Consider the following 25,883-nt stretch of genomic DNA (forward strand, 5'->3'; position numbering starts at 1 on the left):
TCAATAATAACAAGCTATGCATTATGGGGAGGGGGCAGAAGTGGAAAAACAGTTTTGTAGACCTACTATTTACAGTCTAGGTAGACTCCTACAAAAAAAAGTCTACTCAAAAAATCCAAACTAATGTTTTAGGAATTGATGAAAATACATGGACAAATGCTTTATTATTCTTTATTTCAGACACACGAAAACATTTGCTTTTATAACAGTTTTGTATACACCACTTCAGTAAAGAACAATAATTCATTAACCATGTTAGATATATATAAAGTGCCATTTAGGTGTTAGCAGAATCGTGTAAACTTTGACATTCAGTACAAAAGCATGAAACATAATCTATATAACTAGAGCAAAGTACAGTAAAATAAGGCCCTGTTCATATTGGATGAACGTCCAGGAGGCATGAAGCTTGTCTATAGAAAAAGATTTGTTTTTCCCTACAATACAGAAAGTAATGCCACATGTCAGCAACATTTGACATCAAAGCTCAATGTGGAAACAGTCATAAACCCACCTACCATGTTTTTTTTCTTATATACACATGGTACATAAAGAAGTGTGAAAAATGACTAAGAAATTGAATTCAGAACATCTTTGATTGTTATTTTTAATATAAAAATTATCCACACACTGAGCTGAAACTGTAATCATCGTGGTTTTATTTACGTTGATGTTGAACTGATCATGTCTTGCAAACCTAAACTCCAGTATGATAACTGATTTTAACTGATTAGAAATCACCGGAACCAAAATGCTACAATGCTATACTGCTTTCTTCAGAGAGTTCAAGGACATGAGAATAGTTGGTGCCTCTTCGATGACACGCACAAGCAAGTTATCAATGTACTGCTCCAGTTCAGATATCTTTTTGTCTCTCTCCGAGAGCTGGTTCTCCTGTTTTAGCATCATTGCGATGAGTTCCTGTCGAGTCAGCAGAGAGTACGGCCCTTTAAGTGCAGTGTCATTTACCTGGAAGCGAGCATTAAGCAGGGAGACTGTGTTAGGTTTAGATTCAAATGTTGGTGCTTTTGAATGTATCAGATAAACAAACTGGATACTTTCTGGTTAATTAATGTTATTATAAAAACAGCAAGAACTATTAAATCAGAACACAATTTTTGATCAAAAGAAAGATAGACCTTTGTTTTCTCTTGAACTTCACAAATCATTACTGTAGCTTTGTGCTCTTCTTCTGTGTTAACAGAGGCAGACTGCTGTTCCAAAGCATTTAGGGGTTTCACGGGTTGAAGCCTGCAATGACAAAAAAAAGAAAAGAAAGGTTTAGAAACTGGATGGATGGGAGAGATATTCCAGCAATGTTTCAGTTCAAAGGCAAATCTGGTTAGAAATGAAAAGTCAAACAGAACACTCTAGTTTGTATAACCCCTGCAAGCTCAAAGATTTATGAATTTAAATGAAAGATAAAGTATAAATAATAGAAAAACTTCTACATTAGACATGTGTAGCGCAATGAGCCTTTCTCTTACCATGCAAGAAGCTAGCAATGTGTGATCTATAAAATATGAAGTTTCATTGACTGACATTCAGATTCTGTTGAGGAACTAAACTGTCTCACCTGCGTCGAGCTGTAGGAGGCGCCTCCTTCTTCCCAACCGACTCCTCTGCAGCAGTCTGCACTGTTTCATGCTGGGATTCCTGCAGTGTTGTCTCCGCCAATAAAGCACTTTTGCTCCCCGAGTTTGTGTCTTGGGCTTCACTGATATCTGGTACTTTCCTGCCTGTATCATCTGTAACAAGGACTCCTTCTGTGCTTTGGTCAATTAAAGTGCTTGATGCTTTTGTTGCAGGAAGTTGGGGGGCACGGACTATCTTTGAGGATTTGATTTTCATTTGAGCGGCGGTGTCTCCATCAGCAGCTTGTGTGACAGGTGGAGGCCACTGTATTGAACCAGAATTACCTGTCACGGTTGTATCATTTTGGCTTGTGAGCTCATTTTCATCTTCATCATCCTCAAATGGATTTAAGCTGTAAACAACCGGCTCTTGTTTTGTCTTTGAAATGTTGCCATCACAAGACTGAGACTGTTTCAGTTCAGATTCCGATGAACCAGGTCTTAGTGGTGCAAGACGTTTTCCAGTCTTTGCCTGATCTGTTGTTCCCTTGGTGGAACCATTTTGTGTCGAGCTTAGAGAGTTATTTGTACTTGTGGCAGAGCTTCTCACAGGGGTAATCTTTTTCCCAGAGCGCATAGGAATAAGGCTGGTGGTTTTGGCGTCTTTGTCTTTACTTTGCTTCTTTATTTCTACTCTGTCCTGCTCCTTCCGAGTGTGTCTGTCAGCTTGAAGCCTTCCTGGAGGCTGAGGAGCCGCTCGCTTCTCCTGCTGGGAACCAATACGATCCTTCTCGTTTGTGGAAGTGGAAGATTGGCACCTGGAAATGAGACAGAGATGACATGATGCTGAAGTTTATTTAAGGATTTGTTAAAGAGAGTTTCATAGTGAAACCAAAAAAAAAAACTATTTTGTGAGAAAGTACAGTCAGATAGAAGAAAATTTGTGTGTTGCAAAATTAAAGAAACAACCAACGACAATAGTACAAGGAAAAGGCAGTGTTATGTTTAGTGAGACTGAAATGACAACCAAACACTTCTATTGTGTCCTACAAATCTGATCAGAGAGCTCCGTGAAACACCGTCCACCTTCACTGTCACTCAGAATCATTACTAATACGTCATTTTCGCTTCCCATTAATAATGACACCTGATATAATGAGCTACGACTGTGCAATGATCCCCCAACCTCGGCTGACAAACTAAACTTCTCATTACTAACACACACACGCATGTGCCTGCACACTCACACCAACTGTAACACAAACTGAAGTACAGGCACAGCGCAATGAAATTTTGATGATGGTGTCAGCTTCAGGTTTCATTTAAAAGTCAAAGTGCTAGCGGGAACTGTTCTTTAGTGTGAAGTGACTGAAAAGAAGACGTTAAACTGCATTCAGATAAAACTTAATGTGCATGTTAATGCCTCTGATTTGATTTGTGTCAGGCATCAAATTTAGTGTCACTACCTCCTTTGTTTGTTGTGTGTCTGTTTTGATTATGATACTGATATAAACAGCAGGTTACTTGAATGAATCTGCTTTAACCACGTCGCAATGTGCAACACTTACATGACGGTAATGTTGGTCTGTGCACCACTTTGTTCCTAACAGTACCTCAGAGTGTTTGATAAATTGGTAGGGATTTTGAGATTTATGACATCAAGATTCTTCATAAAGATTACAAGTCCAATTCGAAGATTACTCCTGAAGACTTATAGTCGACGATTATGTAATGGTACTCCTGGCCTTCATCTGGTTCGACCATCAGGTTAATATTTGTGGTTGTGAATGAAAGGTCTCAACAATGGACTTTAGCGGACTTTTAAGAAATTGACTTGTTGCCCTAATGGACCATTGTGTAAGTTTGATTTATTTATCCACCCATCCATCCATCTATCTATCTGGGGGGTGGGGGGTTCAGCATAAATGTTGTACGAGGTGCGCACATTGCAAACATTTCTATTGGATTGATTATTATGATCAGATACTGATCAGCTGAGGTATAAGGTAGGGCTGGGATTGAGCCCTGGTTCCTTTAGTAAATGAAGAAACGTGTGTTCATTCTTAACCTTGTTCGATACAAAACACATATTTGTCAAAGTAAAGAGTGGCTATTAAAGAACCAGAAACAACATCTCCAACCCTTATGATGGGAAAGAGTCAGAGAGGTTCGGTTGATAGAGGATTATTACTGACTGGTAAGAGTCTTAACAGTTATATCTCACCTGTTTGGTTCAGCAGGTGAGCTTGCACTCTCCTCAAGTGGATTGTCAGAATACGTTTCATCAAATGGATTTGAAGAAGAGACTTCTGCAGGGATGTCAAATTCTACTCTTCTCCCTGCAGCTTTGTTTTTCAATCTGTTCTCCTTCTTCTTCTGTTCTTCTGCATCTTGTGTTAAGATCTCTTTCTCCAATCTCCTGGCCTCCTCTTCAGCTTTTTCCTTCTTCCTTACCCTCTCCTCTTCTTGCATTTTCTCCTCTTCTAGTCTCTTCATTTCTTCCTTTTCCATCCTTGCCCTCTCCTCTTCCTCCTTTCTCCTCTCTTCCTCAATTCTCACCTTTTTCTCCTCTTCCTCAATTCTTCTATTCTCTTCTTCCTCTTGTCTTGCTTTTTCTTCCACCAATCTCTCATACTCTTCCTTTTCCATCCTGGCCTTCTCCTCTTCCTCTTTTCTCCTCTCCTCCTCCTTCCTAATCCTCTCCTCTTCCTCTCTTTGCCTTTTTTCTTCTTCCTCAATTCTCTTCCTTTCTTGCTCTTCTAGTTTCCTCTGTTCCTCTAACTTCTTGTGCTCTTTTTCCAGCTTTGTCCTTTCTTCTTCCTCCATTCTCCGTTTCTCTTGTAGTTCAAATCTTTTCCTTTCTTCCTCTTCAAGTTTGATCTTTTCATTCACCAATCTGTCATATTCTTCCTTTTCCTTCCTCGACTTCTCCTCTTTATCAATCCTTTCCTTCTCCCGTTGTCTTATTTCCTGTTCCTCTAGCTTCCTCTGTTTCTCTTCTTCTTGTCTTATCATCTCCTCTTTCTCTCTTCTCCTCTCTTCCTGGATCCTTTCCTCCTCTATTCTTATTCTCGCCTCTTCCTGCTTTCTAACACTTTCTTCTTCTTCAATTCTTCTTCTTGTGTCCTCCTCCTGTCTCTTAATTTCCAATTTACGCTCTTCTTGTCTTCTAGCCCTCTCCTCTTCCTGAGCCACTTCCTCCTCCAGCCTTTTTCTTTCCTCTTCATCTCTTTTTCTTCTTTCCTCTTCCTCAAGTTTCCTTCTTTCTTCTTCATAGAGTCTCCTCATCTCCTCTGCTAATCTTTCACGCTCTTCTTCGTCTTTCTTAACCCTTTCCTCTTGTTGTTGTCTCTGCCTCACTTCTTCCTCTCTACGTACCCTCTCCTCTTCCTCTTTAACTTTCTCCTCTTCAATCCTTTTTTTAGCTTCCTCTCGTCTCTTCTCATCAGCCATCCTCAGAAGTTCTTCTTCTCTTCTAACCCTGTCCTCCTCCTCCTCCTCCTCCTCCCTCCTCCTCCTCTCTTCTTCCCTTTTCATTTTCTCATATTCAGTCCTTTTTTCTTCTTCCTCTTGTCTCCTCTTCTCCTCAGCCAACTTTCCAAGCCTCTCTTCCTCTTGGTTTTTCCTCCTCTTCTGCTCCATTTCCTCTTCCTTCTTTCTGAGTTCACCCTCTTCTTCATTTGTATCTCTCTCTGCATTGGCCTCTTCCTCTTCTTCCTCCTCTGTCCAGGGTGAATATTGCCTCACAGCCCTCAGAGAATCCACCGATGGAGGGGAGCTATCTGGGACGTCCTCCATGGATCCATGCCCTGAGCTGGCGAGACTGTAGTTTGAGCCGATGCGAGAGGTTCGGGGCTGAGGCTCCTCACAGTAAACATGGCTGCCATTGATGCATACGTTACTCTGTTCTGCAGCGGCATGTTTTTGGTGAGCAGAGGAGGAGTCTTTGCCGTCTGAGCTGCCTGAGCGTTTGTGTATCATGAACTTGAACTTCTTCTTACCTGCAAGGACAAAGAAATAAACATGCATTTAATTAAACAAAATAAAAATAACTGAAATTGCAGCTATGAAGCGTTGGATTGGTGTTCAGTATTTTGAGCAAACATTTTCAAATTAGATTGATCAATTAACCTTTGTCACATAACTCAAAATGAAAATCTTAAACTCTGGGGACACATTTTGATCACCCCTTTTAACAGTGAGTGAATAAAAACGGATGTTCCTGACCTTCAGAGGACTCAGCATTTAGACCAGACGACTGGCTGCTGCTCAGTGACGAGTTCTTCACAGGCAGAACGGACATGGACTGAGACATGTTCTTCTGCAGGTTGGACTTCGAAGAAAACAAAGACTTCATCTTAAGCTTCTTCTTTTTCTCGTCCTTGCCAGCAGATACCTCCCCCTCCCCGTGTCCTTCCTCCTCGCTGTCCGTCAGAACCTGAGTGAACGACGGCACCACGTTAGACGCTGCATCCGACTCCTTTTTCTTGCCCCGGACTTTGTCCTTGAACTTTCCCAGACGGGATCTGGATTTGCCGGCAGCAGAGAGGTCAAACATGCTGCCGGTCATGTTATTTCTCAGGAACTGGATGTCCACGAGAACCTCTCCTCTGTCTTTGTCTGGCTTGCCGGCCTTGTCCAGCAACTTGAACCATCTGTGTAAGAGAGGCATGGTTTTAGAAGCAAATCTTTTAGAAAATAATTATTAAAGCACTGTTGATTGCTCAGTTTTATGGTAATTTCTTACTCCTGGACAAAAAAAAAAGTCTGTTAGGCAATAACATTCAATTTACTAACATTTTTAAATCTCATGATTCACACAGGACAGCAATGTCACCCAGAAATATTGAGGAGCTTCACTCCCTTACAAATTACCGTTTGTCAATATATCATAGAATGGGCAAAAGGACTTGAAGAATAACACCCTAAGACTTCATGTTTTTTTTTCTTCAAGTTTGGTCAGTGTGTGGAAACTATGAGCCATCCTGTAGCAAACGGGAGTTTGACTCAGCAATTATTTGAATGTTTTTGGAAACTGTGAGGCTCCAAGCACATCCAGCAAGCTGACCAAGAAGGAACATTTTTTTTTCTTTAATAATAATGCTGTCTTGTCTGTGGCTGCCTCTAATGTTGGGAATGTATGAATACTGTGTCTATAATTTTAGTTATTTCCTTTTTCCCCTTAAGACTTCCGTGATCACTTTCTAATATGAAGTATGACATCAGGATAGGACTTGTGCCATTTATTTCAACATGACAGGCGCTCATGAAAGCATGTCTTGCTTGACTTTGTACATATATTGCACAGTCACAGACAATTAACCACAGAGAACCAATAAACAGCTCGACCTCCCAACAGGAGGAAGGTTTTCTTCCAAAAAAAATAGTCTCTGCCTCAAAAATCCTGAAACTGGTCAGGTCCACAGAGAACTAATCTGGTATTATCCTCATAGTCACTAAATACACTGGCGATAGGTGCCAAACCGAGGCGTTTTAAGGAAGTGGATTGGGGAGTCACGGGCCCCCTGAAATCTGATTGGCCATCCCAAAGACTCTGGCTGGCTCTCTGCCTGTTCAGAGGCAGAACTTAAACCAACTTATTGTGCTTTGTTGCAACAGGATGAAAGCAGCTTCTTAGACGATCAAAAATAAACACACATTTACTTTTGTCACGTACTTAAACTTTTGAAAAAACATTGTCTATTTAAGTCCATAGGGAATAATGCATGAAGGATTTATATGTTTAGGCCTACACTCTGTTATTTTAAAAAGCCTTACACAGGATATGACAACTGTATGATACCTTAACTTTAGTCAAAGTGGAGGTGATTAGTGGAGACAGAATGATTAAAAAAAAAAAAAGCTTGGTTGTCAGTTTAGCTCAGTGCTTAAATTGAATGTCCGGTGTACACTGGCTATATAGCTCTGTGAAGTGGCAGCCTGGGGCTCGAATCCCACCCTTTGGTATGAACTGTTTCGACTCTATCCACTGTCCTTCATAAAGGAATGAAAAGTCCAAAAATTGATCTTGGAAAAAAACATGCTTATTGGACATTTTTTTTGTAGGGTCACATTTCCCTATTTGGTTCAACCACCTAACTTAGAAAGAAGAAGAAAAGGAAAAGAAGAAAAATAGTAATAATAACAATCAAGGGCAAAAACTGAGACCAGCTTCTGCCACCTGAGTCAAAGTCCAATACTGACAAAAGAATCTTAGAAAAAGAAGAATCCTTTTACAGAACAAAGAAAAAGCATCAGTCAGCATCAAAAAGTGCCCATCAGGCATAAATCTGAGGTCAGCTCAACGCTGAACAAACAACTCACACTGAAATCTGGATTCCTGGGGAAATGGGGAAATGAGGAAATGAGGAAGGGGCTGTGGCTGTATTGCTGTGTGTATGTGTGTGTCATGAACATATTTCTGTGTTGTGGCAGCATTATGAACGGTTCTTGCTATTTAAAACAAGAACTTTTTGTTCAAATGTAGAGATTTAGTTTTAACTATTTTCATTCAGCAGAGATAAGCAGTATGCAGTATTGTGACTGCCTCAATATGTCATGTTTTTAATGCGTTTGAGTGCCATAAGAAGTATTTTTCACAACATTACTTTCTAAGATGATACTGCATGTAATGTAGACTAACATTGCCCTCCTTCAGTTGTGCTGGATAAGATAAGCTGCTGAGATTCACCCTCCTCCCCCTCCCCCAGGAATTCTTCACATGTGTGGCATGAGCAAGTCAAAGAGGGAAAGGCCTTTTCCTGGAATTTATGAAACTGGTGAGACTGCTGTCACAGCTCCTCTTCGACAGCTGATAAGTAAGAGGATGTGAATTGCAAATTTCAGAACTTAACATATCATAACTTAACATAAATATTCGAGAGAGACTTCTCCATGCCTAGCCTGATAAATGTCCTTCAAGAGCACATTCCGGTGTAGAAAATGGTGTCGTTGTTACTTTATGTTCCTATACTCCCACCCACAGACATATTTTTATGTGGAACAAAGTTATTGAAAGAATATTTCATCCAATCCTCTGTGGTATCATGGCATCCTGCATCACGTCTGCTTTGAGTAGACTCTTTTTCCAACAGGTTTCTTTTTAACATTCAAGAGCTACATCAGCATTCATTCAAAATGATGTTCAAGTCCACCTGGAAATGTTCCTTCAATATCTCTATTTCTTCTTTTTTTGGTCTCCAGCTAGATGTAAAGGTTTTTGCTTTTATCTATTGAATGTTCCTATAGTGTTCTCCAGCTAGTCTCCATATAAACAGCTGCATGTAGAGGCTAATAAAATATGATAATGAAAGCAGTGAGAATAAACCAGGAAACATCAGGCCTTCAAGGCAAACTAACGAGCTGACAGATTCTAAGGCTCAGAGAAGTTGGTGAAAAAGGCAAAGTTAAGTGTCACTCTCAGTGTGTCTGTTAATGTAAACCTTACGTTGAATTTACTCAATGATTTATTGTAAATATGGTTTCAATATATTGAGTTTTGCCACTTTAACAACTTGTTGTCTATCTAGCTCGAGTTTCAAAGCACATCTATGGCTTCATAATGTTAGGAAATATGATATTCCAGTTTCACATCCAAGAAAAGCTGAATCTCCTTATCCACTTTACAACTGTTCAAAAAGGGTAGAATCTAATGAACCCAAACCGTTTGAAAATACATTTTGATTCTATAGCTTTAGTGATGCTTTACTGTAGGTTTTTATATAAATTCTCTGGCTATGTATGACTGAGCAAAACACTTTTACCTACAACTAGTTGTGTTTTCATTTATCAAAGTATTGATTAAAGGCATTTTAAGCTATTGTTGCCCTCTTTGTTATTTCATAGGAATGGTTGTGATACGTATTTGTCATTGTAAACCAACAAAGGCTTCCAATATGTTTCATGGCTTCAACATATTGCGTAAGTATTGTATTAGTAAGCTATATTGTAATAAAGTCGATAGCCCAACATTGTGACAATGTGGTGAGGTAACTCTGTATTAAGATACTATAATCTTAGCGGTTGTATAGTATGGACATGCTAGTGTTATATATAAAATCACTGTAAAAAAGACAATGCAGCATAGATCCTTAGACTGTTATTATAGATCGTATGCTTTACTTCACTAGCACTACAGCAGGTTTGAAGACACTTTGCAAACTTAGTACATCTACAGTATGGTTAACATCACCATATCATAACATAGTATATCTATATATGACTTGGTGTACTAACAAATACTAAAATGAATGCCAATATCAATCTTAATCTGGAACCACCACAGCCCTTCCCTGATAGCATCAACTGTCACTAAAAAACATCCCACACCAACAAATGAAAAGGAGAAGAAAGCTAGTTCAGCTTACACAGAAGGGAAGTTGCAAAAGTGTTTGGCCGTTAGCTGATGGGGCAGTAAGCAGGGTGCAGGAGGAGGAATTAAATTATGCTTTTACTAAACAAAGCTGTTATGATTATGATTATGATGACTTTAAACTCTGTAATCCAACACTTTGTGGAGTTTTTTTTTTTGCTGCTCTGCTTCACACAGAACCACTGGAGGATACAGTAATTCATGACTCAACATTAAGTTAATGTATTCAGCTTTCTGCACACAAACACGTCCTTCCTGGTGAAGCCTCAACTACAGATAATACAAGGCCTTGAGTGGCTCGAGCCTTTCTTATCACAGAGCACAGCTGTGTGAGTGGGAGAAGAGCTGAAACAGCTCAGCAGCGATAATGTTCAAGGACCAACACTGTCCAGGGCTTATTGTATCAGTCGGTGCTTCGTAGAAGACAAAATGAAGGCGTGTGCAAAAGAAACTTAAGGAAAAAAAGGTTCAACCAATGGTTAGATTTGCCCATGTAAAAATCTATAACAGTATAAGAGCGCATGTCATGTCAAAGAAAGAAAAACATAGGAGGGTTTTCAAGCATCATAGGTTCTGTAGTTCAGACCTGTGGCAGTGGAGGGTTTCTATGTTTCCTTGAATTTAATGCTCCTTGAAAAGGGAACCGTAGGGCTCACAGGCCAATTTAACGCCTGACAAACAGTATTTTGTACAGCAGAGAGGCACTAACTTAATTGTCTTTCAGTTAATCACTTTAGCCTCATGAACGGGGATGTCATAAGGATTTTGGTGCTGACAGTTTTTAAATCAAATAAATGCTTCTGTCACAGATGATATTTAGAAAATATCACTGTCAGAGAAAGAAAGTGACGTAAAAACAACAAATTAATGATGACTGAATTTCATTTCGCTGCCGCAGTTTCAAGGTCTCGGTATTGTGGATTCAGATTCACTGCCACACTTTCACAGCTTAATTGACTCTTCATTACAACAACGCTTGTTAGGGCTGGCTACATCTGTCCTGATAAAAAAACTTCACATTTCAGTACTTCTTTTGTAAACAACTGGCTTATTTTAATATGTTATCTGCTGCAATAGCTTATTTTCTGTCCTGTAATGTTTTAATTTCATCAAGGCTGATGTTTTGTAATTTAAAGCTCCTGTGAGTCCTTTTCATTTTTTGTAAATTTTAGCCCCTCATCTTGTCTTTTTGCTGATCTTGTCCTGTACATGTCTTTATAGACATCTCATCTAGACAAAAAGGACTTCATGTCTGTCCAATTTGAATCTCTTCATCTAACTCAGAACCAGCAGTGAATGCTACTGGTGGACCTTTTTGATGAGACTGTTTTGTCATGATGAATCTATATCAAATATGTTATCAAACCCCCCAATATAATGTTAGGGGAAACACTGCAGTCCAAAGCCTGCTCAGTAGAACACTTTAGTGCCTTTAAAAACATCGTATGTTCAAAAAGGGAACATGGTGGGATAATTGCTTGGCTGAATTTAGCCCACACCGTGTACCTTTAAACAGAAGAGCTCTTGTAGAGGCAGCCTGTGGAACATGTTTGTCTTTTTAGGGTCAGTGCAGGCACATTGGTCTCGCCTGGAAAAACTGACCTTGCTAGACGGTAGCTGTTGCCATCTCTGTTTGTTTTTGGTTGATAAAAACAGTCAGGAATGTGAGGCTAAAGCTGGATTTAGAGGCAGTGTTGCGTTCAGGTGCTCACTGGCGTCTACATGAGAGCAACAGGAAACCAGCTAAAGCATGCTGACTGATTTTACAAAAAAAAAACGTTATTTGAGCTGTAAGAAAAATCCCCATTAAACCCTAAGCAGGTAGCCATGTGCAAAGTTCTGCAGCAGTACTCAAGGGAAATCAGATTTTTGTTTAAGGACTTGTTGCCAAAGAGAGCAGATGTTATCAGTGACAGAACAACAAAAGCCAAAGCATGCAGGAAAAAACATTCAGCACACAACCTGGGAAACTCAACTGAGCATGCTGGGAGCTAGACACTTTCTGAACAGTAGTCTAGGAAGTTTTCTGTAATTGGATGCATTAATCACATTAATGCCATGCTCTTAAAATATATTTTTTAATAAGATTTCCCTTTGGCAATCATAAAAAAAAAAAAAAAACTGTCCCTGGGTTGCTAATAGCTATGTTTTATAAAAAGTCTACCATGCTATCAAAAAGCAGCACGATTTTATATCAAACATGGGCAGTAGACAACCATAACTTCAGATCTAGCTTTGGTATGGGGACTTCATTACACTTCATGCAATGGCGCAAGACATCAAACTGAGCGAACACACCCAATTACCAACAAACAACCCTCAGAAGGTGGGAAAAGGAAAGCGTGTGTTTGTTGTGTTTTTGTGTCTGCAGAAAAACACGCTGGTATGCAGTGTGCTTTTGTAGGCTATAATACCGGTCACATGGCAGCAGAATAAAGTACTCAGAAACAGCTTAGCAATACAAAACAATGTGTCTTGAATTTCAAATTTTAACAAGAATGATCTATTTCTTGAAACAAATGTGGAATGTATTTTCTGCTTAAAGGAGCAGGAATAATTGTTAATACTGAGATCATGCAGCAGTGCCAGCAAGGCCTGAAAAACCTGATCACTTCCATTGTTAGCACAAACTCTGGAGAGAAGGGTGTCAATGTTTGATACAGTAAATGATTTAGTAAAGACCTCAGTCAGTTAGTACGTCAACTATCCTGGGTAGGAGCAGGGAGAATAGGCTACTAATTCAACGGTTGACGTTTTCATAGCATCTGTATAAAAACGTGCTTCGACGTGAAGTCTGCGTCTTCTTTGGGGAATCCTTCTGTGGTTGACAGTTCAGTCAATGAAAGAGTGAATCCTCTGACTCAGGTCTTTCGCCTGAGTAAGTAATGCTGATTGGCATCCTTGAAGGCCGCTGCCGAGGGAACAAATCCCTTAAGCTGCACTGGAGCAGGAGGGCAACAATCATAAATCAAAGCCAGCAACGCAGGTCTGTGCACTGATGCATGGCTGTGTGTGAGTGTGTGTAAAGAATAAATGAATTAACTCACTTCAATGCATATATCACAGAGGTAAATCACTTCCAAAGAGTCTTTCAAAGGACAGATAACGAAAACATTTGCATTGTGACAATCCATTTTGCCAATAATTGCTTTTCCTATAATTATTTCAGTATTGAGCGAACCTGAATTATATCATTAGGGATTTAACGGGGATTGTGGGGTGCTGTGCTGCTAAAAGGTAAAGTATAGGCTATTATCTGCATAGAAAGTTGAATATTGCATATGTTTCGGTCTTGGATTTTGACTGGACTTAGGAAAAAGAAAAATGGTGGTTGGCGTGCAAAGGCATGTTTGCTTCAATATAACAAATGGAGAGACCGTTTTAAACCTTTACCATAACTGTAGCTTTAGAATTGCCTTAAGTTTCAGCAGCAGATGTATTTAGCCTAACTGCTAATGCTCACCTGAGCAGGAAGATTTCTTTTTACCTCCTATAACCTCTCTCACCAGGTGACCAGCTCAATGAACCATCCTTTAAATGACGGTTAATGTTATTTGGTTAAGCTTTGAAGACAATTGATTAATTGATTAGTTAATCATGGGATGTTTTTTTTTTTTTTTTACAAAAACAGTAGCTACCCAGATTCATATTTCAATTTGTGGGCTTTTAACAGAAGAAGACTCTGAACTTTCTGAAAGGATCATGTGGTGGTGGTGATTTAGGGCCTTGCACAAACCACACAACAATCGATTAATCGAGGAGCTTTCACCTGATTTGATCTGGCCTACGTTACAACTGTTTTATCTTCTTCTGTGTGCACTTACTCTGTCTTTTTGCGGGTTTTGTCCTCACTGAGATGCAGCAGGTTGATGACAGCCTGACCCAGCAGTTTGTCTGGACCCACCAGGGCCCGATGCAGGACCTGGACGTGCAGCGTGCCTCCTCCTCCTCCTCCTCCTCCTCCTGCTGCTGCTCCTTGATGCGGCATCGGCGGCAGGTCGAAGGCGGCCTCCTCCTTCCACACCGGAGCGACACTCTTTTCCACCACCGAGGTCTGAAACTTCTCTTTGCCCACTTGCATGACCGCGTACGCATCGTTTGTGCCGCTTTTCCCCTTTATCCTCAGTCCTCTTGCTTGGAGCACCGTTACCTGCACGCTCGAGGGACACCACTGTTGATCCGAGAAGGACATGTTTACGCCACTTGTTGCTTCGGAAAAGAAGTCCAGAAAAGTAAATCGAGTTTTGACAGAAGAGAGAGGAAAAGTTTGGTCAGCAGCTCCGTTAAACTTGAGGAAACAGCTGAGTGGGCGTGGTGACGCCGTCGGGGGGGGGGGGGGGGGGGGCTTTGCTTAAGACACGACACGCCCCCAGATTATATCAACTTCTGTGAAACACCAATTTACACCGCGTTGATTTACTGCAGACAATAGGCCACACCTGATCGTCTTTCACACGTGTCTGACTTCATCAGCATCACCTCTGCTACAATATATAAAGAATTGATGTGGCTCTTTAATCAAGCTCGAATATGTCAGTCATCTTAGTCCCTTGGTTTGCTTATAGGCCTAATAAAAGTGAAGGATTATGTTGTGTTTTGCCACGTGTATGACTGATCTCGCTCTGAAAACTTGAAACAAGAGAAGAGACAGGATACCGGTATGTGACAGTTCTCTGCCATCTGATACGGATCAGATGGTTGGATTCAGTTTCACCTGAAGCCTCAGTTTGAATCTTAAAGAGTCTGTAGCGCCTGAGTCTGACTGGATTTCATCTCACCACTATCATGTTCTAAAATGCCTTTAATTGGGATTTTCTTTGTGTAAGTGTTTCTTTGTTTTTGTCACGGACTGTCATGTTGATTCCTTGAACTCTTGCTCATGCATGCTGGGATACAACTTAAGTTCCTGTGAATCTGAGAAGGACAAGTTAGGTATGAAAAATGTTTGTCAGACAGGCCGTCTTTGAAAGTCTGCATTTTGATTTGTTATCTATTGTTGGGTCAGTGACAAATAAGGGTTGTTCAGATGACCAATTCAAAAATCTTTTAAAAACACAATTTGAAAGCATGCATCAGGTTCATTAAAATGTGAGATTTGTATTCATGTTGGTTTTGTGTTTTTTTAAATGACATTTAAACCTTTTTTTTCAAAAGGTAAGACTAAATGGACCTAAAATGGTCAAGTGGTGTAACCACTGAAAAATTAAGAATATTGAATATTTTATACATCTAGAGTATATGTAAGTGTACTCATGATTGTAATTACTTCATTTTAAAATAGCACAAGAAAATAGATTTTATTAGGATTATCCCTAAATTTATAAGTTATGCCTTTTTTCAATACTGAGTGGGACACAAAGCTGAAACCACCTCTGTTTTCTAATTAATTTTTGGCAAATTATGTGAAAATTGTTAAAAAACATTTTACTTCACTGCAGTTTTGGAATATTAAGTTTAATATTTGGAATAAACTCAAGGTACTTGTGCCCTAATCAAAGGATAACATACCCACAGGCAACACTTTACATCTCTCCTTCTTTACATCATGGCCATCACAACACAAACAGCATTGCTACCTTCTATAGATTTGGTGGTGAAATTTGAAAGTTGGAGAAGTGAAACAATTCTTTGATATATTTTCTGAACTGAATACACAAACTTTATTCAAAGTATAAAATGGGTCCCTTGGAACTCTGTTTGGAGATATAAAGCTACCAGGAGAGTTACGCTTTCACTGTTGCGGGCCCACCACCATAACTTCTCCAGTAGCATTTTATCTTCAAACAGTGTCACAGGGACCAAATTTTCATCTGAGGACAGTTTGTTTTTAGAGTTATGATGGACATATACCACATAATCTGTAAACTTCTCCAACTTTCACACTTCTCTACCAAAACTACATCGTGCACCTCTATAAATGTAAATAAATGGAACACAAATATGCAATTTGAAGCTAAACATTTACAAAATGCCAGGGTATTTTGTCCTAGACCCTTGATAATAAGGTTGTGGATGGATAACCACTTTAATCAACATAAAAAAATACTGATATTTGACAAAAGTGGCCTCTAACAGAAAGGCTTGTCATAAATGTCAAATAGTGTAACCGGCTACACCATTTGACATTTCCACTTCAAATCAAATTTGACAGGCATTATCATTGAGACCTATGTAAGCCCATTTCCTGGTGTGAACATTTCAAATCTAATTTTCGAAGTGAATACAAATGTTTATAATTATCATAAATTGTTAATGTTTTTCTGAGGTCATACCATTTGACATACCTGACCACGCCCTTAAAATGTCAAATTATCTCATGTTTAAAAGAGAGTTGCTAAACATGGTGTGCAGCAGTTAGGACCATCAGGGGTTCTTCTTTGTGATATCATTTCTTGTCACATGATATGATGAATATATTAACAAAATGGCTCCTTCATTGGTGGTTACACCATGTTGACAATTTCGTACTTGACTGGGTGACACGATTTCCCCTAAAATAATTATAATAATAAGAACAATGATGTTCCACTACTTTTATTTACTATTGAACAGTTCTATTGTGAGATTATGCCAGGCTAGTTCATGGGGTGTTCTATGAAAATTTAACCTTTTTAAATCAAGTTTAATTCTTTGGTACGAAGTTTCAACGGTTACACCACTTTGACATTTTGGCCTAAATACCCCAAATATTCTCTAAAAATGTATAATAAATATAAATTTTAGACTAGGTCCTCAAAACAAAGGATGAAAGCATGTCATCTGTGCATTTATTTTTAGATTTTAAGCCTTTAAAAGTTAATTAAACCTTATGGACAGAAAAAAATGAGCGTCACGTCATTGAACCTGTTGTGTAAAATGTTGATGCTACAATATGGATTCTACTTGTTTGAACACTGACTCCTGCTGTTTAACAACCATTTCCTTCCCAGTTCTTTTCATGTCAAATATTCAAATCCTTTGTAGACAAGCATCCATTTTAAAAAGAGAGAGAAAAATAAAGTCTCCTTTGTCTGTGGCATACATTGTGCACTGGCCCAATAAAGATTACAGGTTGAGACCCATATAGAGCCTTGAGCCAATTAGCAAAGTGACGCACAACTGATGGCACTGACTGCTAGTGTGTCTGTCTGACTGGTGTAACGTCTGTTGGACTACAACTTGAGTTATTGTTTTCTTAATGGCTACATTCACTTGTTTTTAAAAAAAAAAGGCTTATTTGGGTTTTTTTATGCCTTAATTGTAGAAACAGGACAGTGCTAGAATCAGAAATCAGGAGAAAGAGTGGGGAATGATACTCGGGAAAAGAGCCATAGGCCAGATTTGAACCCGGAACGCCAGCTATGAGGACTACAGCCTCTGCACATGGTGTGCGCAAAACTAACCGCTAGGCCACCATCGCCCCTACATTCACTTGTTTAAAGATTCTCTTCTTTGCAAAAAAATTGATACAAAGAGGGTCATCTGCAATACAATTTCAAGTTCAATACTGCAATATAAATAAGGCAGAAATTTATTTTGAGATCACTTAATGTTAAATAATTTAAAAAGACAAAAGAACATTAAGGTGTCTACACCCCTCACTGTAAAACGTGCTGTACTGTAAGTTTAACCATTCCTCTAATTTCACATCACATAAACAATTTCAATAAATACAATTCTTTCAAAAACATAAATCAGAAATAAATATCGTGAAAAAAAAGAAGTACTGCTCTCAAAGTCACACATTTCCTCTGCTGTCATTTTCCATTTGTTGTATCTTGTTTGCTTTTATCCTCCTATTTTCCTCCTCTAAATGTTTGTTGTCACTTTGGTCCCCGTGTTCCTGCTCTCCCACGAGAACTTGACTGTAAAGTTTTTGCTGCTCTTCTTTGAAAGCCTCTTTCACCTTAGCTCGTTTCAGTCCTCCATCCCTGAGAGGGAAGAGAGGAAGAGAGAATCACACACAGACCCATCATCAGCGGTCATATTCACTTCTTTTACAATCACCATGGCATTACAAACATTTTAACTCTCAAAACTACTTCTTCACTGATATTGTTCATGTTTTTAGGTGCCTCCCTCAATTATCATTTTCAAATTCTGCAAATGACAAAAAAATCAAATAAAATTGAATACCCAATCTTTGGAAAACAAAAAATGTAACTATCAGCAGTAGGTGGTGCTATTCTGACTGGAGAATAGCACCACCTACTGCTCTACTTGACAAGTCAACTCCTAATACCCTCAAAACAGTGGGAGTAAATGCAGAGAAATTGTTCTGCAATTTAGAAAATATAATTAAGATCTGCACAACATTTGGATGGAAACTCGGTTAATGACTCACCAAATGAGATCCACTAGTCCTCCTTGCGCAGCTATGGCTGCTTTCACTCTGTTGGCAAACTGAACTGCATCCTCCCCTTCCTATGTAATACAAAACAGGCTAAGAAAAAAATCGGGTGCAAAAGTACTGCAGTCTCTGAAAAACAAAACAGTTGACGTGAAAGTTGAGTTAGGGTTTCACCTCTCGGTTCATAGGCGGCAGGTACCAAACACTGCACACAATGGCCCAGCTGCTCATCATCCTCAGCAGATAATTCACCAAACCAAACGTACTGCTGTTCCAGAAAGGATCTCCAAATAGAGGATCATACTGCGAGACCAAGAAATGTAGATGTAAGAGCAGAGCAAGAAGAAAGGAGGAAAAAAAAGTAGTTCCTACCTTAATGGCAACTGGATAGACAGTGCAGCCGATTTCAAAGCTGCCCTTCTTAAACATCATCACTGAAGTGTTGTTGATGCAGGTACCTGGAAAGGACAGCACGAGCCTCTTATTGGAACAGTCAATCAACCTCATATGATTTTAAGATGTGTTTATGAGAAAGGAGTCACCATACAAACCCTCAGGGAAGATCAGGATGGGCTGTTTGGTTTTGTCAGAAACGTGATTACTAAGCCTGCAATTACAAAGTTAAAGTGATCAAACTCTCTATATGTTTTCTAATATTGCATTTAGCCTAATTTCTAAAATTTAAGCCAAATGATGTTCTAACCAGGTCTGAACTGTTTCAATTGAAACGTTAACCAAAACCGTATCATTATATAGGCATACTTAATAGCATACCAAGTCAAGTTGAAATAGGGCTCAGAAATGAATCGAGTTTTAAAGATCATGCAAACAAGATAATCAAGATTGAACAATTGCTGTCTGCATATGTGTTGACTTCCATGAGTACCTGAATTCCACTAATCCCAACATTAAACTCAGCATGGAATATAGCAACACAGAGATAAACTTCCTTGACCTGAAAATCACTGCTGACACTCATGCATATTTACACACGTCGATTTTTTCGGGAAGAGCAGTGACAGAAACACTTTACTAAGTGCAGACAGTTTTCACCCTAAAAGTCTGATTTCCAACATCCCTTACGGCCAGTTCCAAAGACTGAGGAGGATCTGTGACGACAATGATGATTTCGAACACCAAGCTGAGGACATGTATCACAGATTTGAATAGAGGGGTTATAATAAAGTGGTGCTTGATAAAGCTGTGACTAAAGCCAAATCCTCTAACAGAAAATAACTTTTTAACAAAAGACCTAGAGCGGAACAACAACCGTCAAGGAACTTTTTCTCCACCCAATACAGTAACATGGCTTAAGACATAAAACACATCTTTCAAAAAAAACTGGGACATCCTGCTGAGTGATACCACCCTCAGCTCAGTGTTTTCTGAACCCCCCCCCCACCTTCTGTTTTAGAAGGGCCCCCACCCTCAAGGACAGTCTGGTTAGAAGCCATCTCCCTGCCCCCCCCAGCCTGCTTCGTGGTTCCCCAAACCAATAGGAACCTACAGATGTGGAGCCTGTAACCACTGTGACAACATGAAAAGAGACAATACATTTGTGGACATTTGTCTATATACACATGTCGTATATATAGACTTGAATGTGAATGTGGCAGTTTTTATGTTGGCCGCATGAAACGCAGACTGGCTGAACATAAATACGCCATAAGGACTAAAAACCCGAACTACCCTATGGCACAGCACTTCCACACAGCAGGCCACACAAACTCAGAAACGTTAAAAGTCATGGCCATTGAAGTAATTCCCAAAAACCTTAGAGGAGGTGATAAACTCAAACGCCTCCTTCAACGGGAAACCTTTTGGATCTACACACTCAGGGCCACTTCCTTTCCCGGCCTTAACGAGGAGATTGATTTCTCTCCTTTTCTCTAACTGGTTTTGCTAATGTCATATATATGCCTTCTGTCTATCAATATTAATATCTGTGACTTCATTTCCAGACTAATGCCCATCTGAAGAGTGTCTTGTCTTGATGGTGTACGGCCTTACTGTTTCTTGAACTGTGTTTTTCACCTCCAGTTCCGTGCAGTCTTGGGTTTACCATCATTATAGCATTGTTTCTATGATTCAACACATAATGACGTGATCCTGGTGGTGGTTATTCTTCCACTTTGCTTTTATCTAATTATATATGCATCGTCTCTGACAACTTTGTAATTTTGTCACGTTGTAAGTGTGTGCGTTGCATTGAACTTATTCTTTCATGGCATCCTACCGTACTTAAACAAGTTCTGAAATATTTTTGTGTCATAATATATGAGTCGGTGTGTTTGTTTGCATCTTAATCAGATGTTTGAAATGTATCACATGACCATGACGTCACATGACACACTATTTAAACACCTGTCTCATCTTTATCAGTTATGTCCTAACGAAGACTCAGTAAGGTCGAAACGCGTTGAATGTTAAATAAAGGATTTTTATATGTTATCAGAGTGCCTCGGACTTTCAACTTAATATTTCAATTCATTTTTTGCTCTTAGGTTTGTGCATTTCCATGCACAGCTCCCATTAAATACGACTAACAAAGACATATCCAGAGGTTAACACATTATTGTCAATTGAATTTTCTACAAGCTCAGCATACTACATGTTCATTTTTATACTGAAGCACTAGTGACCATCGCTATAGCTGAGAGCACTGCTGAAACTGAGATGATGCAGTGTTACCTTTTGGCCACTAGGCGTCTGTCTTTCACTTCTGATCTTTCAAACCAGATGTGAGTCGAGGACTTGACCATCGCTCTCTGGATCGCTCCCATCAACCCCCTGTGCAGCTGTCCAACCTGAGAGTGACAAACATTGCTTTTCATTTGTTATTATCGAAGAAATGGGCTATTTTTTTCACTACATCACATTCTTATGAGGGCTAAACACTGAAAAAACAACAACAACACAGACACACACAAACTTTTCTACCATAGAGTAGCAGCCATCATTGGCCAGGATGATGACATCAATGGGTGTTGTGTGATTGGCCACACAGATGCTACCATTTTGGGGTTTGTTCTGTCTGAAATTTAAGACACAAACATACACCTTGATAACATGTAACAAATATCTTGTCTCAAAAGAAGCAACTACTTCAGATTAAAAGAGGACTAGGTATCAGGAATGCCAATCAATGCATTGATACAAAGAAATCAACTTGTTTAAGGTAAATAAACAGTGACATTAAACAATTTAACGATTATAGTGGGGTGCTGGTGCAAGTTGAGAAATAATTACAATCAAAGATATCACAATGTTTGTGATCAGTGTTATTCCAGTTCCACTAATAATGTATTTTCTTACATCCCACTGGCTTCATATCAAAGGGGGTATCATTAAGGAAAATCTTTATTGTACTATGGGTACAGATTATTCTTTTTAAAGGTATTTAAATAACATAAATAATGTTGTACCTGTTATGGTAGGTGATGACTGCTGTAAGAGCTCGAACACAGAAGCGATAACACAACAGATGAATCTTCTCACTCAGGAAGAACCTTAACCTGGAGACATAAGGCACAATGCCCGAATATTTATACACTTTATCAGGATGAACACTTCAAAAATGTATCAAACAGCTTGTGAGGACAAAGATTCATATTTTCAAACAGTTTGGCTTGAAATGAAAACCCCAGCCAGTCATTCGTCCTTCTTTCAACCTTTATTATGATGACCTATCTTAGCATGCAGGCCCAAACTGAAGGAAGAACTGGAGGAAACTTACTCTCTACTTGGTAAAAAACCCACCAAAGTAGTCAGGACAAGCAGCAGACTAATGCCAGTGACCGCCAGAGTAACCCTGCAGAAAAGAACAGGAGGTGAATCCAACTCAACAAGCAGTATAGACCAATTTATGCCTGGGCATCTTCTGTGTATTAGGTCCTAAACCAAAGACATTACAATAATTTTTTGCTCAATTATCATGCAGTTGTGATTGCATTTCAATACTCTTGTGAATTCCAACATAAATGTGTTTGTATATATAGGAACCCCTTTTTCAAATGCTTTTTTATTTGTGGTTTGTTTTGCGCCAGGGCTGGTATAATAGCCTATTGCTTGTAGCTTAAGGGTAAACCAGTACTTAATAGATTCTCAGCTTTTATAATATGAAATGAATCTGCCACATCTATCACATAACCCGCCTGTGTGCTGCTCTGACCTGAGAGGCAGCAGGACGCCGTAGCGGACGAACACTCCCAGCCCCCACACCACGGTGAGTCTAACACTTAGATGACGGAAGTTGTAGTTGCTCCGAGTCAGCAAATTCCAGCTTTCCAGTTCCTGGGCTGAAAAGCACTTGGTGACCTCGTCATACACGATGCTCTCCACGCCTCTCTTGCAGAAGTAGAAGATGTCCCCCATCTCGAACTCTGTCGAGCCAAGACAACTGGTGGGACCCCGGAGCTCCTGGATCTCCTGCTGCAAAGAGGATGGTGGTTCTTTGGCAATGATTCCTGCAATGCGAACAACAATGGAATGCATTTGAGTTAATGGTCAAGATGACAAAGGTTGAGTGAGCTTCATGATAAGGAAATGTTGAAATATTACTAATTTACCGTTGCTATATGGTTTATAGAGTTCCTGATTCTTTTCCTTTGCTCCCATCTCAATTCGTGAGGTAGCCCACTGATTTAGGAGGGGAAAAACATGTCAAAGCTGATGTAATTCAAGTTTTTACATTAAATAAGCATTGCAGGTCGTTAACTGCGTTGGAGGTTTGAAAATGAATATGGGCAGCAGAAGGCTGTGCATATGAGAACAATGTAACACAGTTGTGGTCCAATTTCAGTCGCACACGTTTACCCTTGGTCTGATTTATTCAAGCATGAGTAATTCACAATTTTGATGGATCAGGTGTCTGTGCCACCTAGAACTTCAAACTAGGGAACAATTAATTGGTATGAACTCCAAGTAAAATACCGAAGTGGACTCACACTTCAACACCAAGTCCTTAGAGACCTGCCCCATAACAGGTGATTAGTCAGCCCTAGACAAGGCTTCCTGTTGCTCACACAAAAACACCATACACCTGATTCCAACAGAAGGTACCCAGGGCTAAAAAGAGAAATTGGACACACACATGTAGATGGTACAGAGTAAATTGTACAGTAACAGGACAAAGTAAAGATTTTTCCAGTTACTGTAAAGAAGAAGAAAAACTTTCAATACAGCATAATGTTCACCTTTTATTTGCTGTTACCAATTCCATTAAAATATGTGGAGCGTCATGCCAGGCTTAGGGGTGTGGCTTTCAAGTTATTACAAAAGTGGATGTTCATCAAAGTACATCCTCACTGTGATCTAAATGTGGTAATGAATGGCTTTAAAAAACAAGATGACGACGGAAAAATGCCTACCTAGAGGCTGCAAACTATTTTCCCCCAAAAAACCAATGGGTGACATCACAGTGGCTACATCCACTTTTTAATATAATCTATGAGAAAATCACTTTGCAAAAAACTTTCAGACATGAGATGTTGAATCTTGATGTTGTTTTTACATCGTAAAAACAACATCAAGATTCTATCACAGCTACCACTATCATGAGGGGCTGCTCCTGTGAGGGTAAGTGCCTTGTACTCTCTGTACTCTGTAAAATCCTCAAACATGCTTGTAGATGAACATCATCCCAGGAGCTTTAGGTCCCTGTGGTATCAAGGCTCGACACAACCTCAGATGGTAGTCCCATGGCTAAAAGCTTTGTTCCTCCCAGGGGACTGTTCCGAAAATCTAAGCCTCTGAGGAAATGGAAGCAAAAAACAATCCCTGTGCCTCTAACAATCTCACTGAACTCCGAGGTCCCATCCATGTCACAAGGAATCCATTTTTCAAAATAAAATCACTGAGATTGGTAATAAAAAAGCAATTTACAGGAAAAGACATTTGATCAAATAAATATATACACAAACAATGTATCAACTACACGTGAGTAAAAAAAAAAGTATTTGATTTTGCAGCCTTAAAATGAAATTGAGAAGACATCAAACTCACCTCAAAGATTTTGAGAAGTGTCCTGATGTAGAGTCTGCGGACACCAATAGAGACCCCAAATACAGCTGGCACAATTGCGAAAACTATTAGAAGAGTCAACCACACAGTGATGGTGATGCTTAGACATCGGTAAAGCAGGTTATCACCAGGAAATGTAAGCCAAGTCATGCTACCCAACAGAAGAGGGGAGACAGTGAGCAAAGACTGCACACAACCATGAAAACTAAGTCTGTTCAAAGTCATGGGGTCCAAAGCCGTAGCTGAACTTTATCTCAGGAGTGACTCATTACCTGCGTGAGACAAAGAAAGCAAAGAAATACAGTATTTGAAAATGTGTCATAAGAAGCCTTATACAATCCTATGTTCTCTCTTTAAGGTGACTCTCTCCACATTGTAATTTACTGTGACCTTTTGAACAACATCATACTATTTGCTGACGGCCATCTTAAATAATTGTTATTACAATGACAACTTATTGATTTCTTAAGCATACTAGACTCAGTGGTAGTGAGTCGAACTGAGCAGAATAGTGAGGGAAATTGGCCAGGGAGCTTTACTGTAAACCAGTAAACTCAGATAACTTTTGGAAGGGTTCAGGATTGCTTGATTTTCATCAATAAGTTCATTTAATTCGTCATACTGTTGACAAACCAAAGTGAGCTTGAATCACGCAAAGGCATTGAGTAAATTGGAATTAAATTAAAAACAAGATAGGGAAAACGAAAAGATGATATATGGGAAAACATGCCATCTTGCAAATATTTTACTATTAAAAATATACATTAAATATTTTTGAATATATGATAATTAAATGACTGGAAATATATCTCAGCTTTCAATGAATAAAATAAGTGCAAAAACACAACAACAACAAAAAACTTAAAGAGTGAAGGCAGAACACTTGTTTTGATGGTAGCTAGTGGCCACTTCCGGAGTAATGACGTGTCCGAAACATCCGAACTACTGACATCCAGAAACGACGCTTAAAAGGTAGCTTTGAATTATTCTACATTATTGGCCGAATTGGCCGAGCTGTTGTGTTATGGCTCTTACCTTCCTCCGGATTTAACGCTACTCTTGAGCTGCAGGAGGAGTTGGATAACAGGCAGTCGGTTAATTCTCCATATGGACTTACAGGCTATAATACTCAAGGATTTCTGATCCTGTGCGTCGCTTTACAGGCTGTTAGCAACATGCTAACTGTACAGACAGAGTTGTATTGAGTCTCCATGGCAACAGGTGGCCAATGAGCACTGCTGTCACTGCACCGTGGGCTGGAGGATTAATCTGATTACAGCGAGTACTTAAACCAGAGACTATGTAAACATAAAGTAATTAACCAACTTGTTAACATTCATTCATACTGAAATGTTATTACATTACAATTTTAAGATATACAAACTTTAAATTTGCACATTGTTGATATAGCCTACATTTTCAAACAGGATAGTTAACCAGCGCACCTGCTGTATGAAGATTCTGCACTCTAGATGTTATTCTCCTCCTTCTCCTGTAATAGTCATAGATAGTAGGTGCATTTCACAAGACCCCAAAAGTAAACCAACCCTCAAAACACTCACACACACATGCACACCATTTCAGAGAC

At 39.4% G+C, this 25,883-nt stretch overlaps 2 protein-coding genes across 2 annotated transcripts; both read right to left on the reverse strand.

Moving 5' to 3' along the window:
• Positions 1-157: 157 nt before the first annotated feature.
• On the reverse strand, positions 158-14,262 carry LOC109981118 (rab11 family-interacting protein 1-like). Its single transcript, XM_065965820.1, has 6 exons — positions 13,770-14,262; positions 5,802-6,229; positions 3,799-5,575; positions 1,577-2,392; positions 1,140-1,251; positions 158-969 (listed from the first exon to the last, which is right to left on the reverse strand). Exons 1-6 carry the CDS (start codon positions 14,135-14,137, stop codon positions 763-765), a joined length of 3,708 nt encoding a protein of 1,235 aa, XP_065821892.1. The 5' UTR covers positions 14,138-14,262; the 3' UTR covers positions 158-762.
• A 1,269-nt stretch (positions 14,263-15,531) lies between these two features.
• gpat4 (glycerol-3-phosphate acyltransferase 4) lies at positions 15,532-25,782 on the reverse strand. The gene is made up of 13 exons (XM_065965727.1): positions 25,331-25,782; positions 24,278-24,567; positions 22,843-22,912; positions 22,446-22,740; positions 22,011-22,085; positions 21,700-21,789; positions 21,215-21,308; positions 20,966-21,081; positions 18,826-18,881; positions 18,647-18,732; positions 18,449-18,577; positions 18,269-18,348; positions 15,532-17,855 (listed from the first exon to the last, which is right to left on the reverse strand). Exons 2-13 carry the CDS (start codon positions 24,518-24,520, stop codon positions 17,663-17,665), a joined length of 1,527 nt encoding a protein of 508 aa, XP_065821799.1. The 5' UTR covers positions 24,521-24,567; positions 25,331-25,782; the 3' UTR covers positions 15,532-17,662.
• Between the last annotated feature and the right edge of the window lie 101 nt (positions 25,783-25,883).

This window comes from Labrus bergylta, chromosome 17 (assembly GCF_963930695.1).
Source record: "Labrus bergylta chromosome 17, fLabBer1.1, whole genome shotgun sequence".
Classification (NCBI taxonomy): domain Eukaryota; kingdom Metazoa; phylum Chordata; class Actinopteri; order Labriformes; family Labridae; genus Labrus; species Labrus bergylta.

Excerpts from the sequence above, each read along its gene's own strand:
- LOC109981118 (XM_065965820.1), bottom strand. The coding sequence starts at position 14,137 with ATGTCCTTCTCGGATCAACAGTGGTGTCCCTCGAGCGTGCAGGTAACG. Across the intron at positions 6,230-13,769 it reads AAAACCCGCAAAAAGACAGA|ATGGTTCAAGTTGCTGGACA; the intron begins GTAAGTGCACAC and ends TCTCTTACACAG. Across the intron at positions 1,252-1,576 it reads CCTCCTACAGCTCGACGCAG|GCTTCAACCCGTGAAACCCC; the intron begins GTGAGACAGTTT and ends TTGTCATTGCAG.
- gpat4 (XM_065965727.1), bottom strand. The coding sequence starts at position 24,520 with ATGACTTTGAACAGACTTAGTTTTCATGGTTGTGTGCAGTCTTTGCTC. Across the intron at positions 22,913-24,277 it reads CACTTCTCAAAATCTTTGAG|TGGGCTACCTCACGAATTGA; the intron begins GTGAGTTTGATG and ends CTCCTAAATCAG. Across the intron at positions 18,733-18,825 it reads CATCCTGATCTTCCCTGAGG|GTACCTGCATCAACAACACT; the intron begins GTTTGTATGGTG and ends TGTCCTTTCCAG.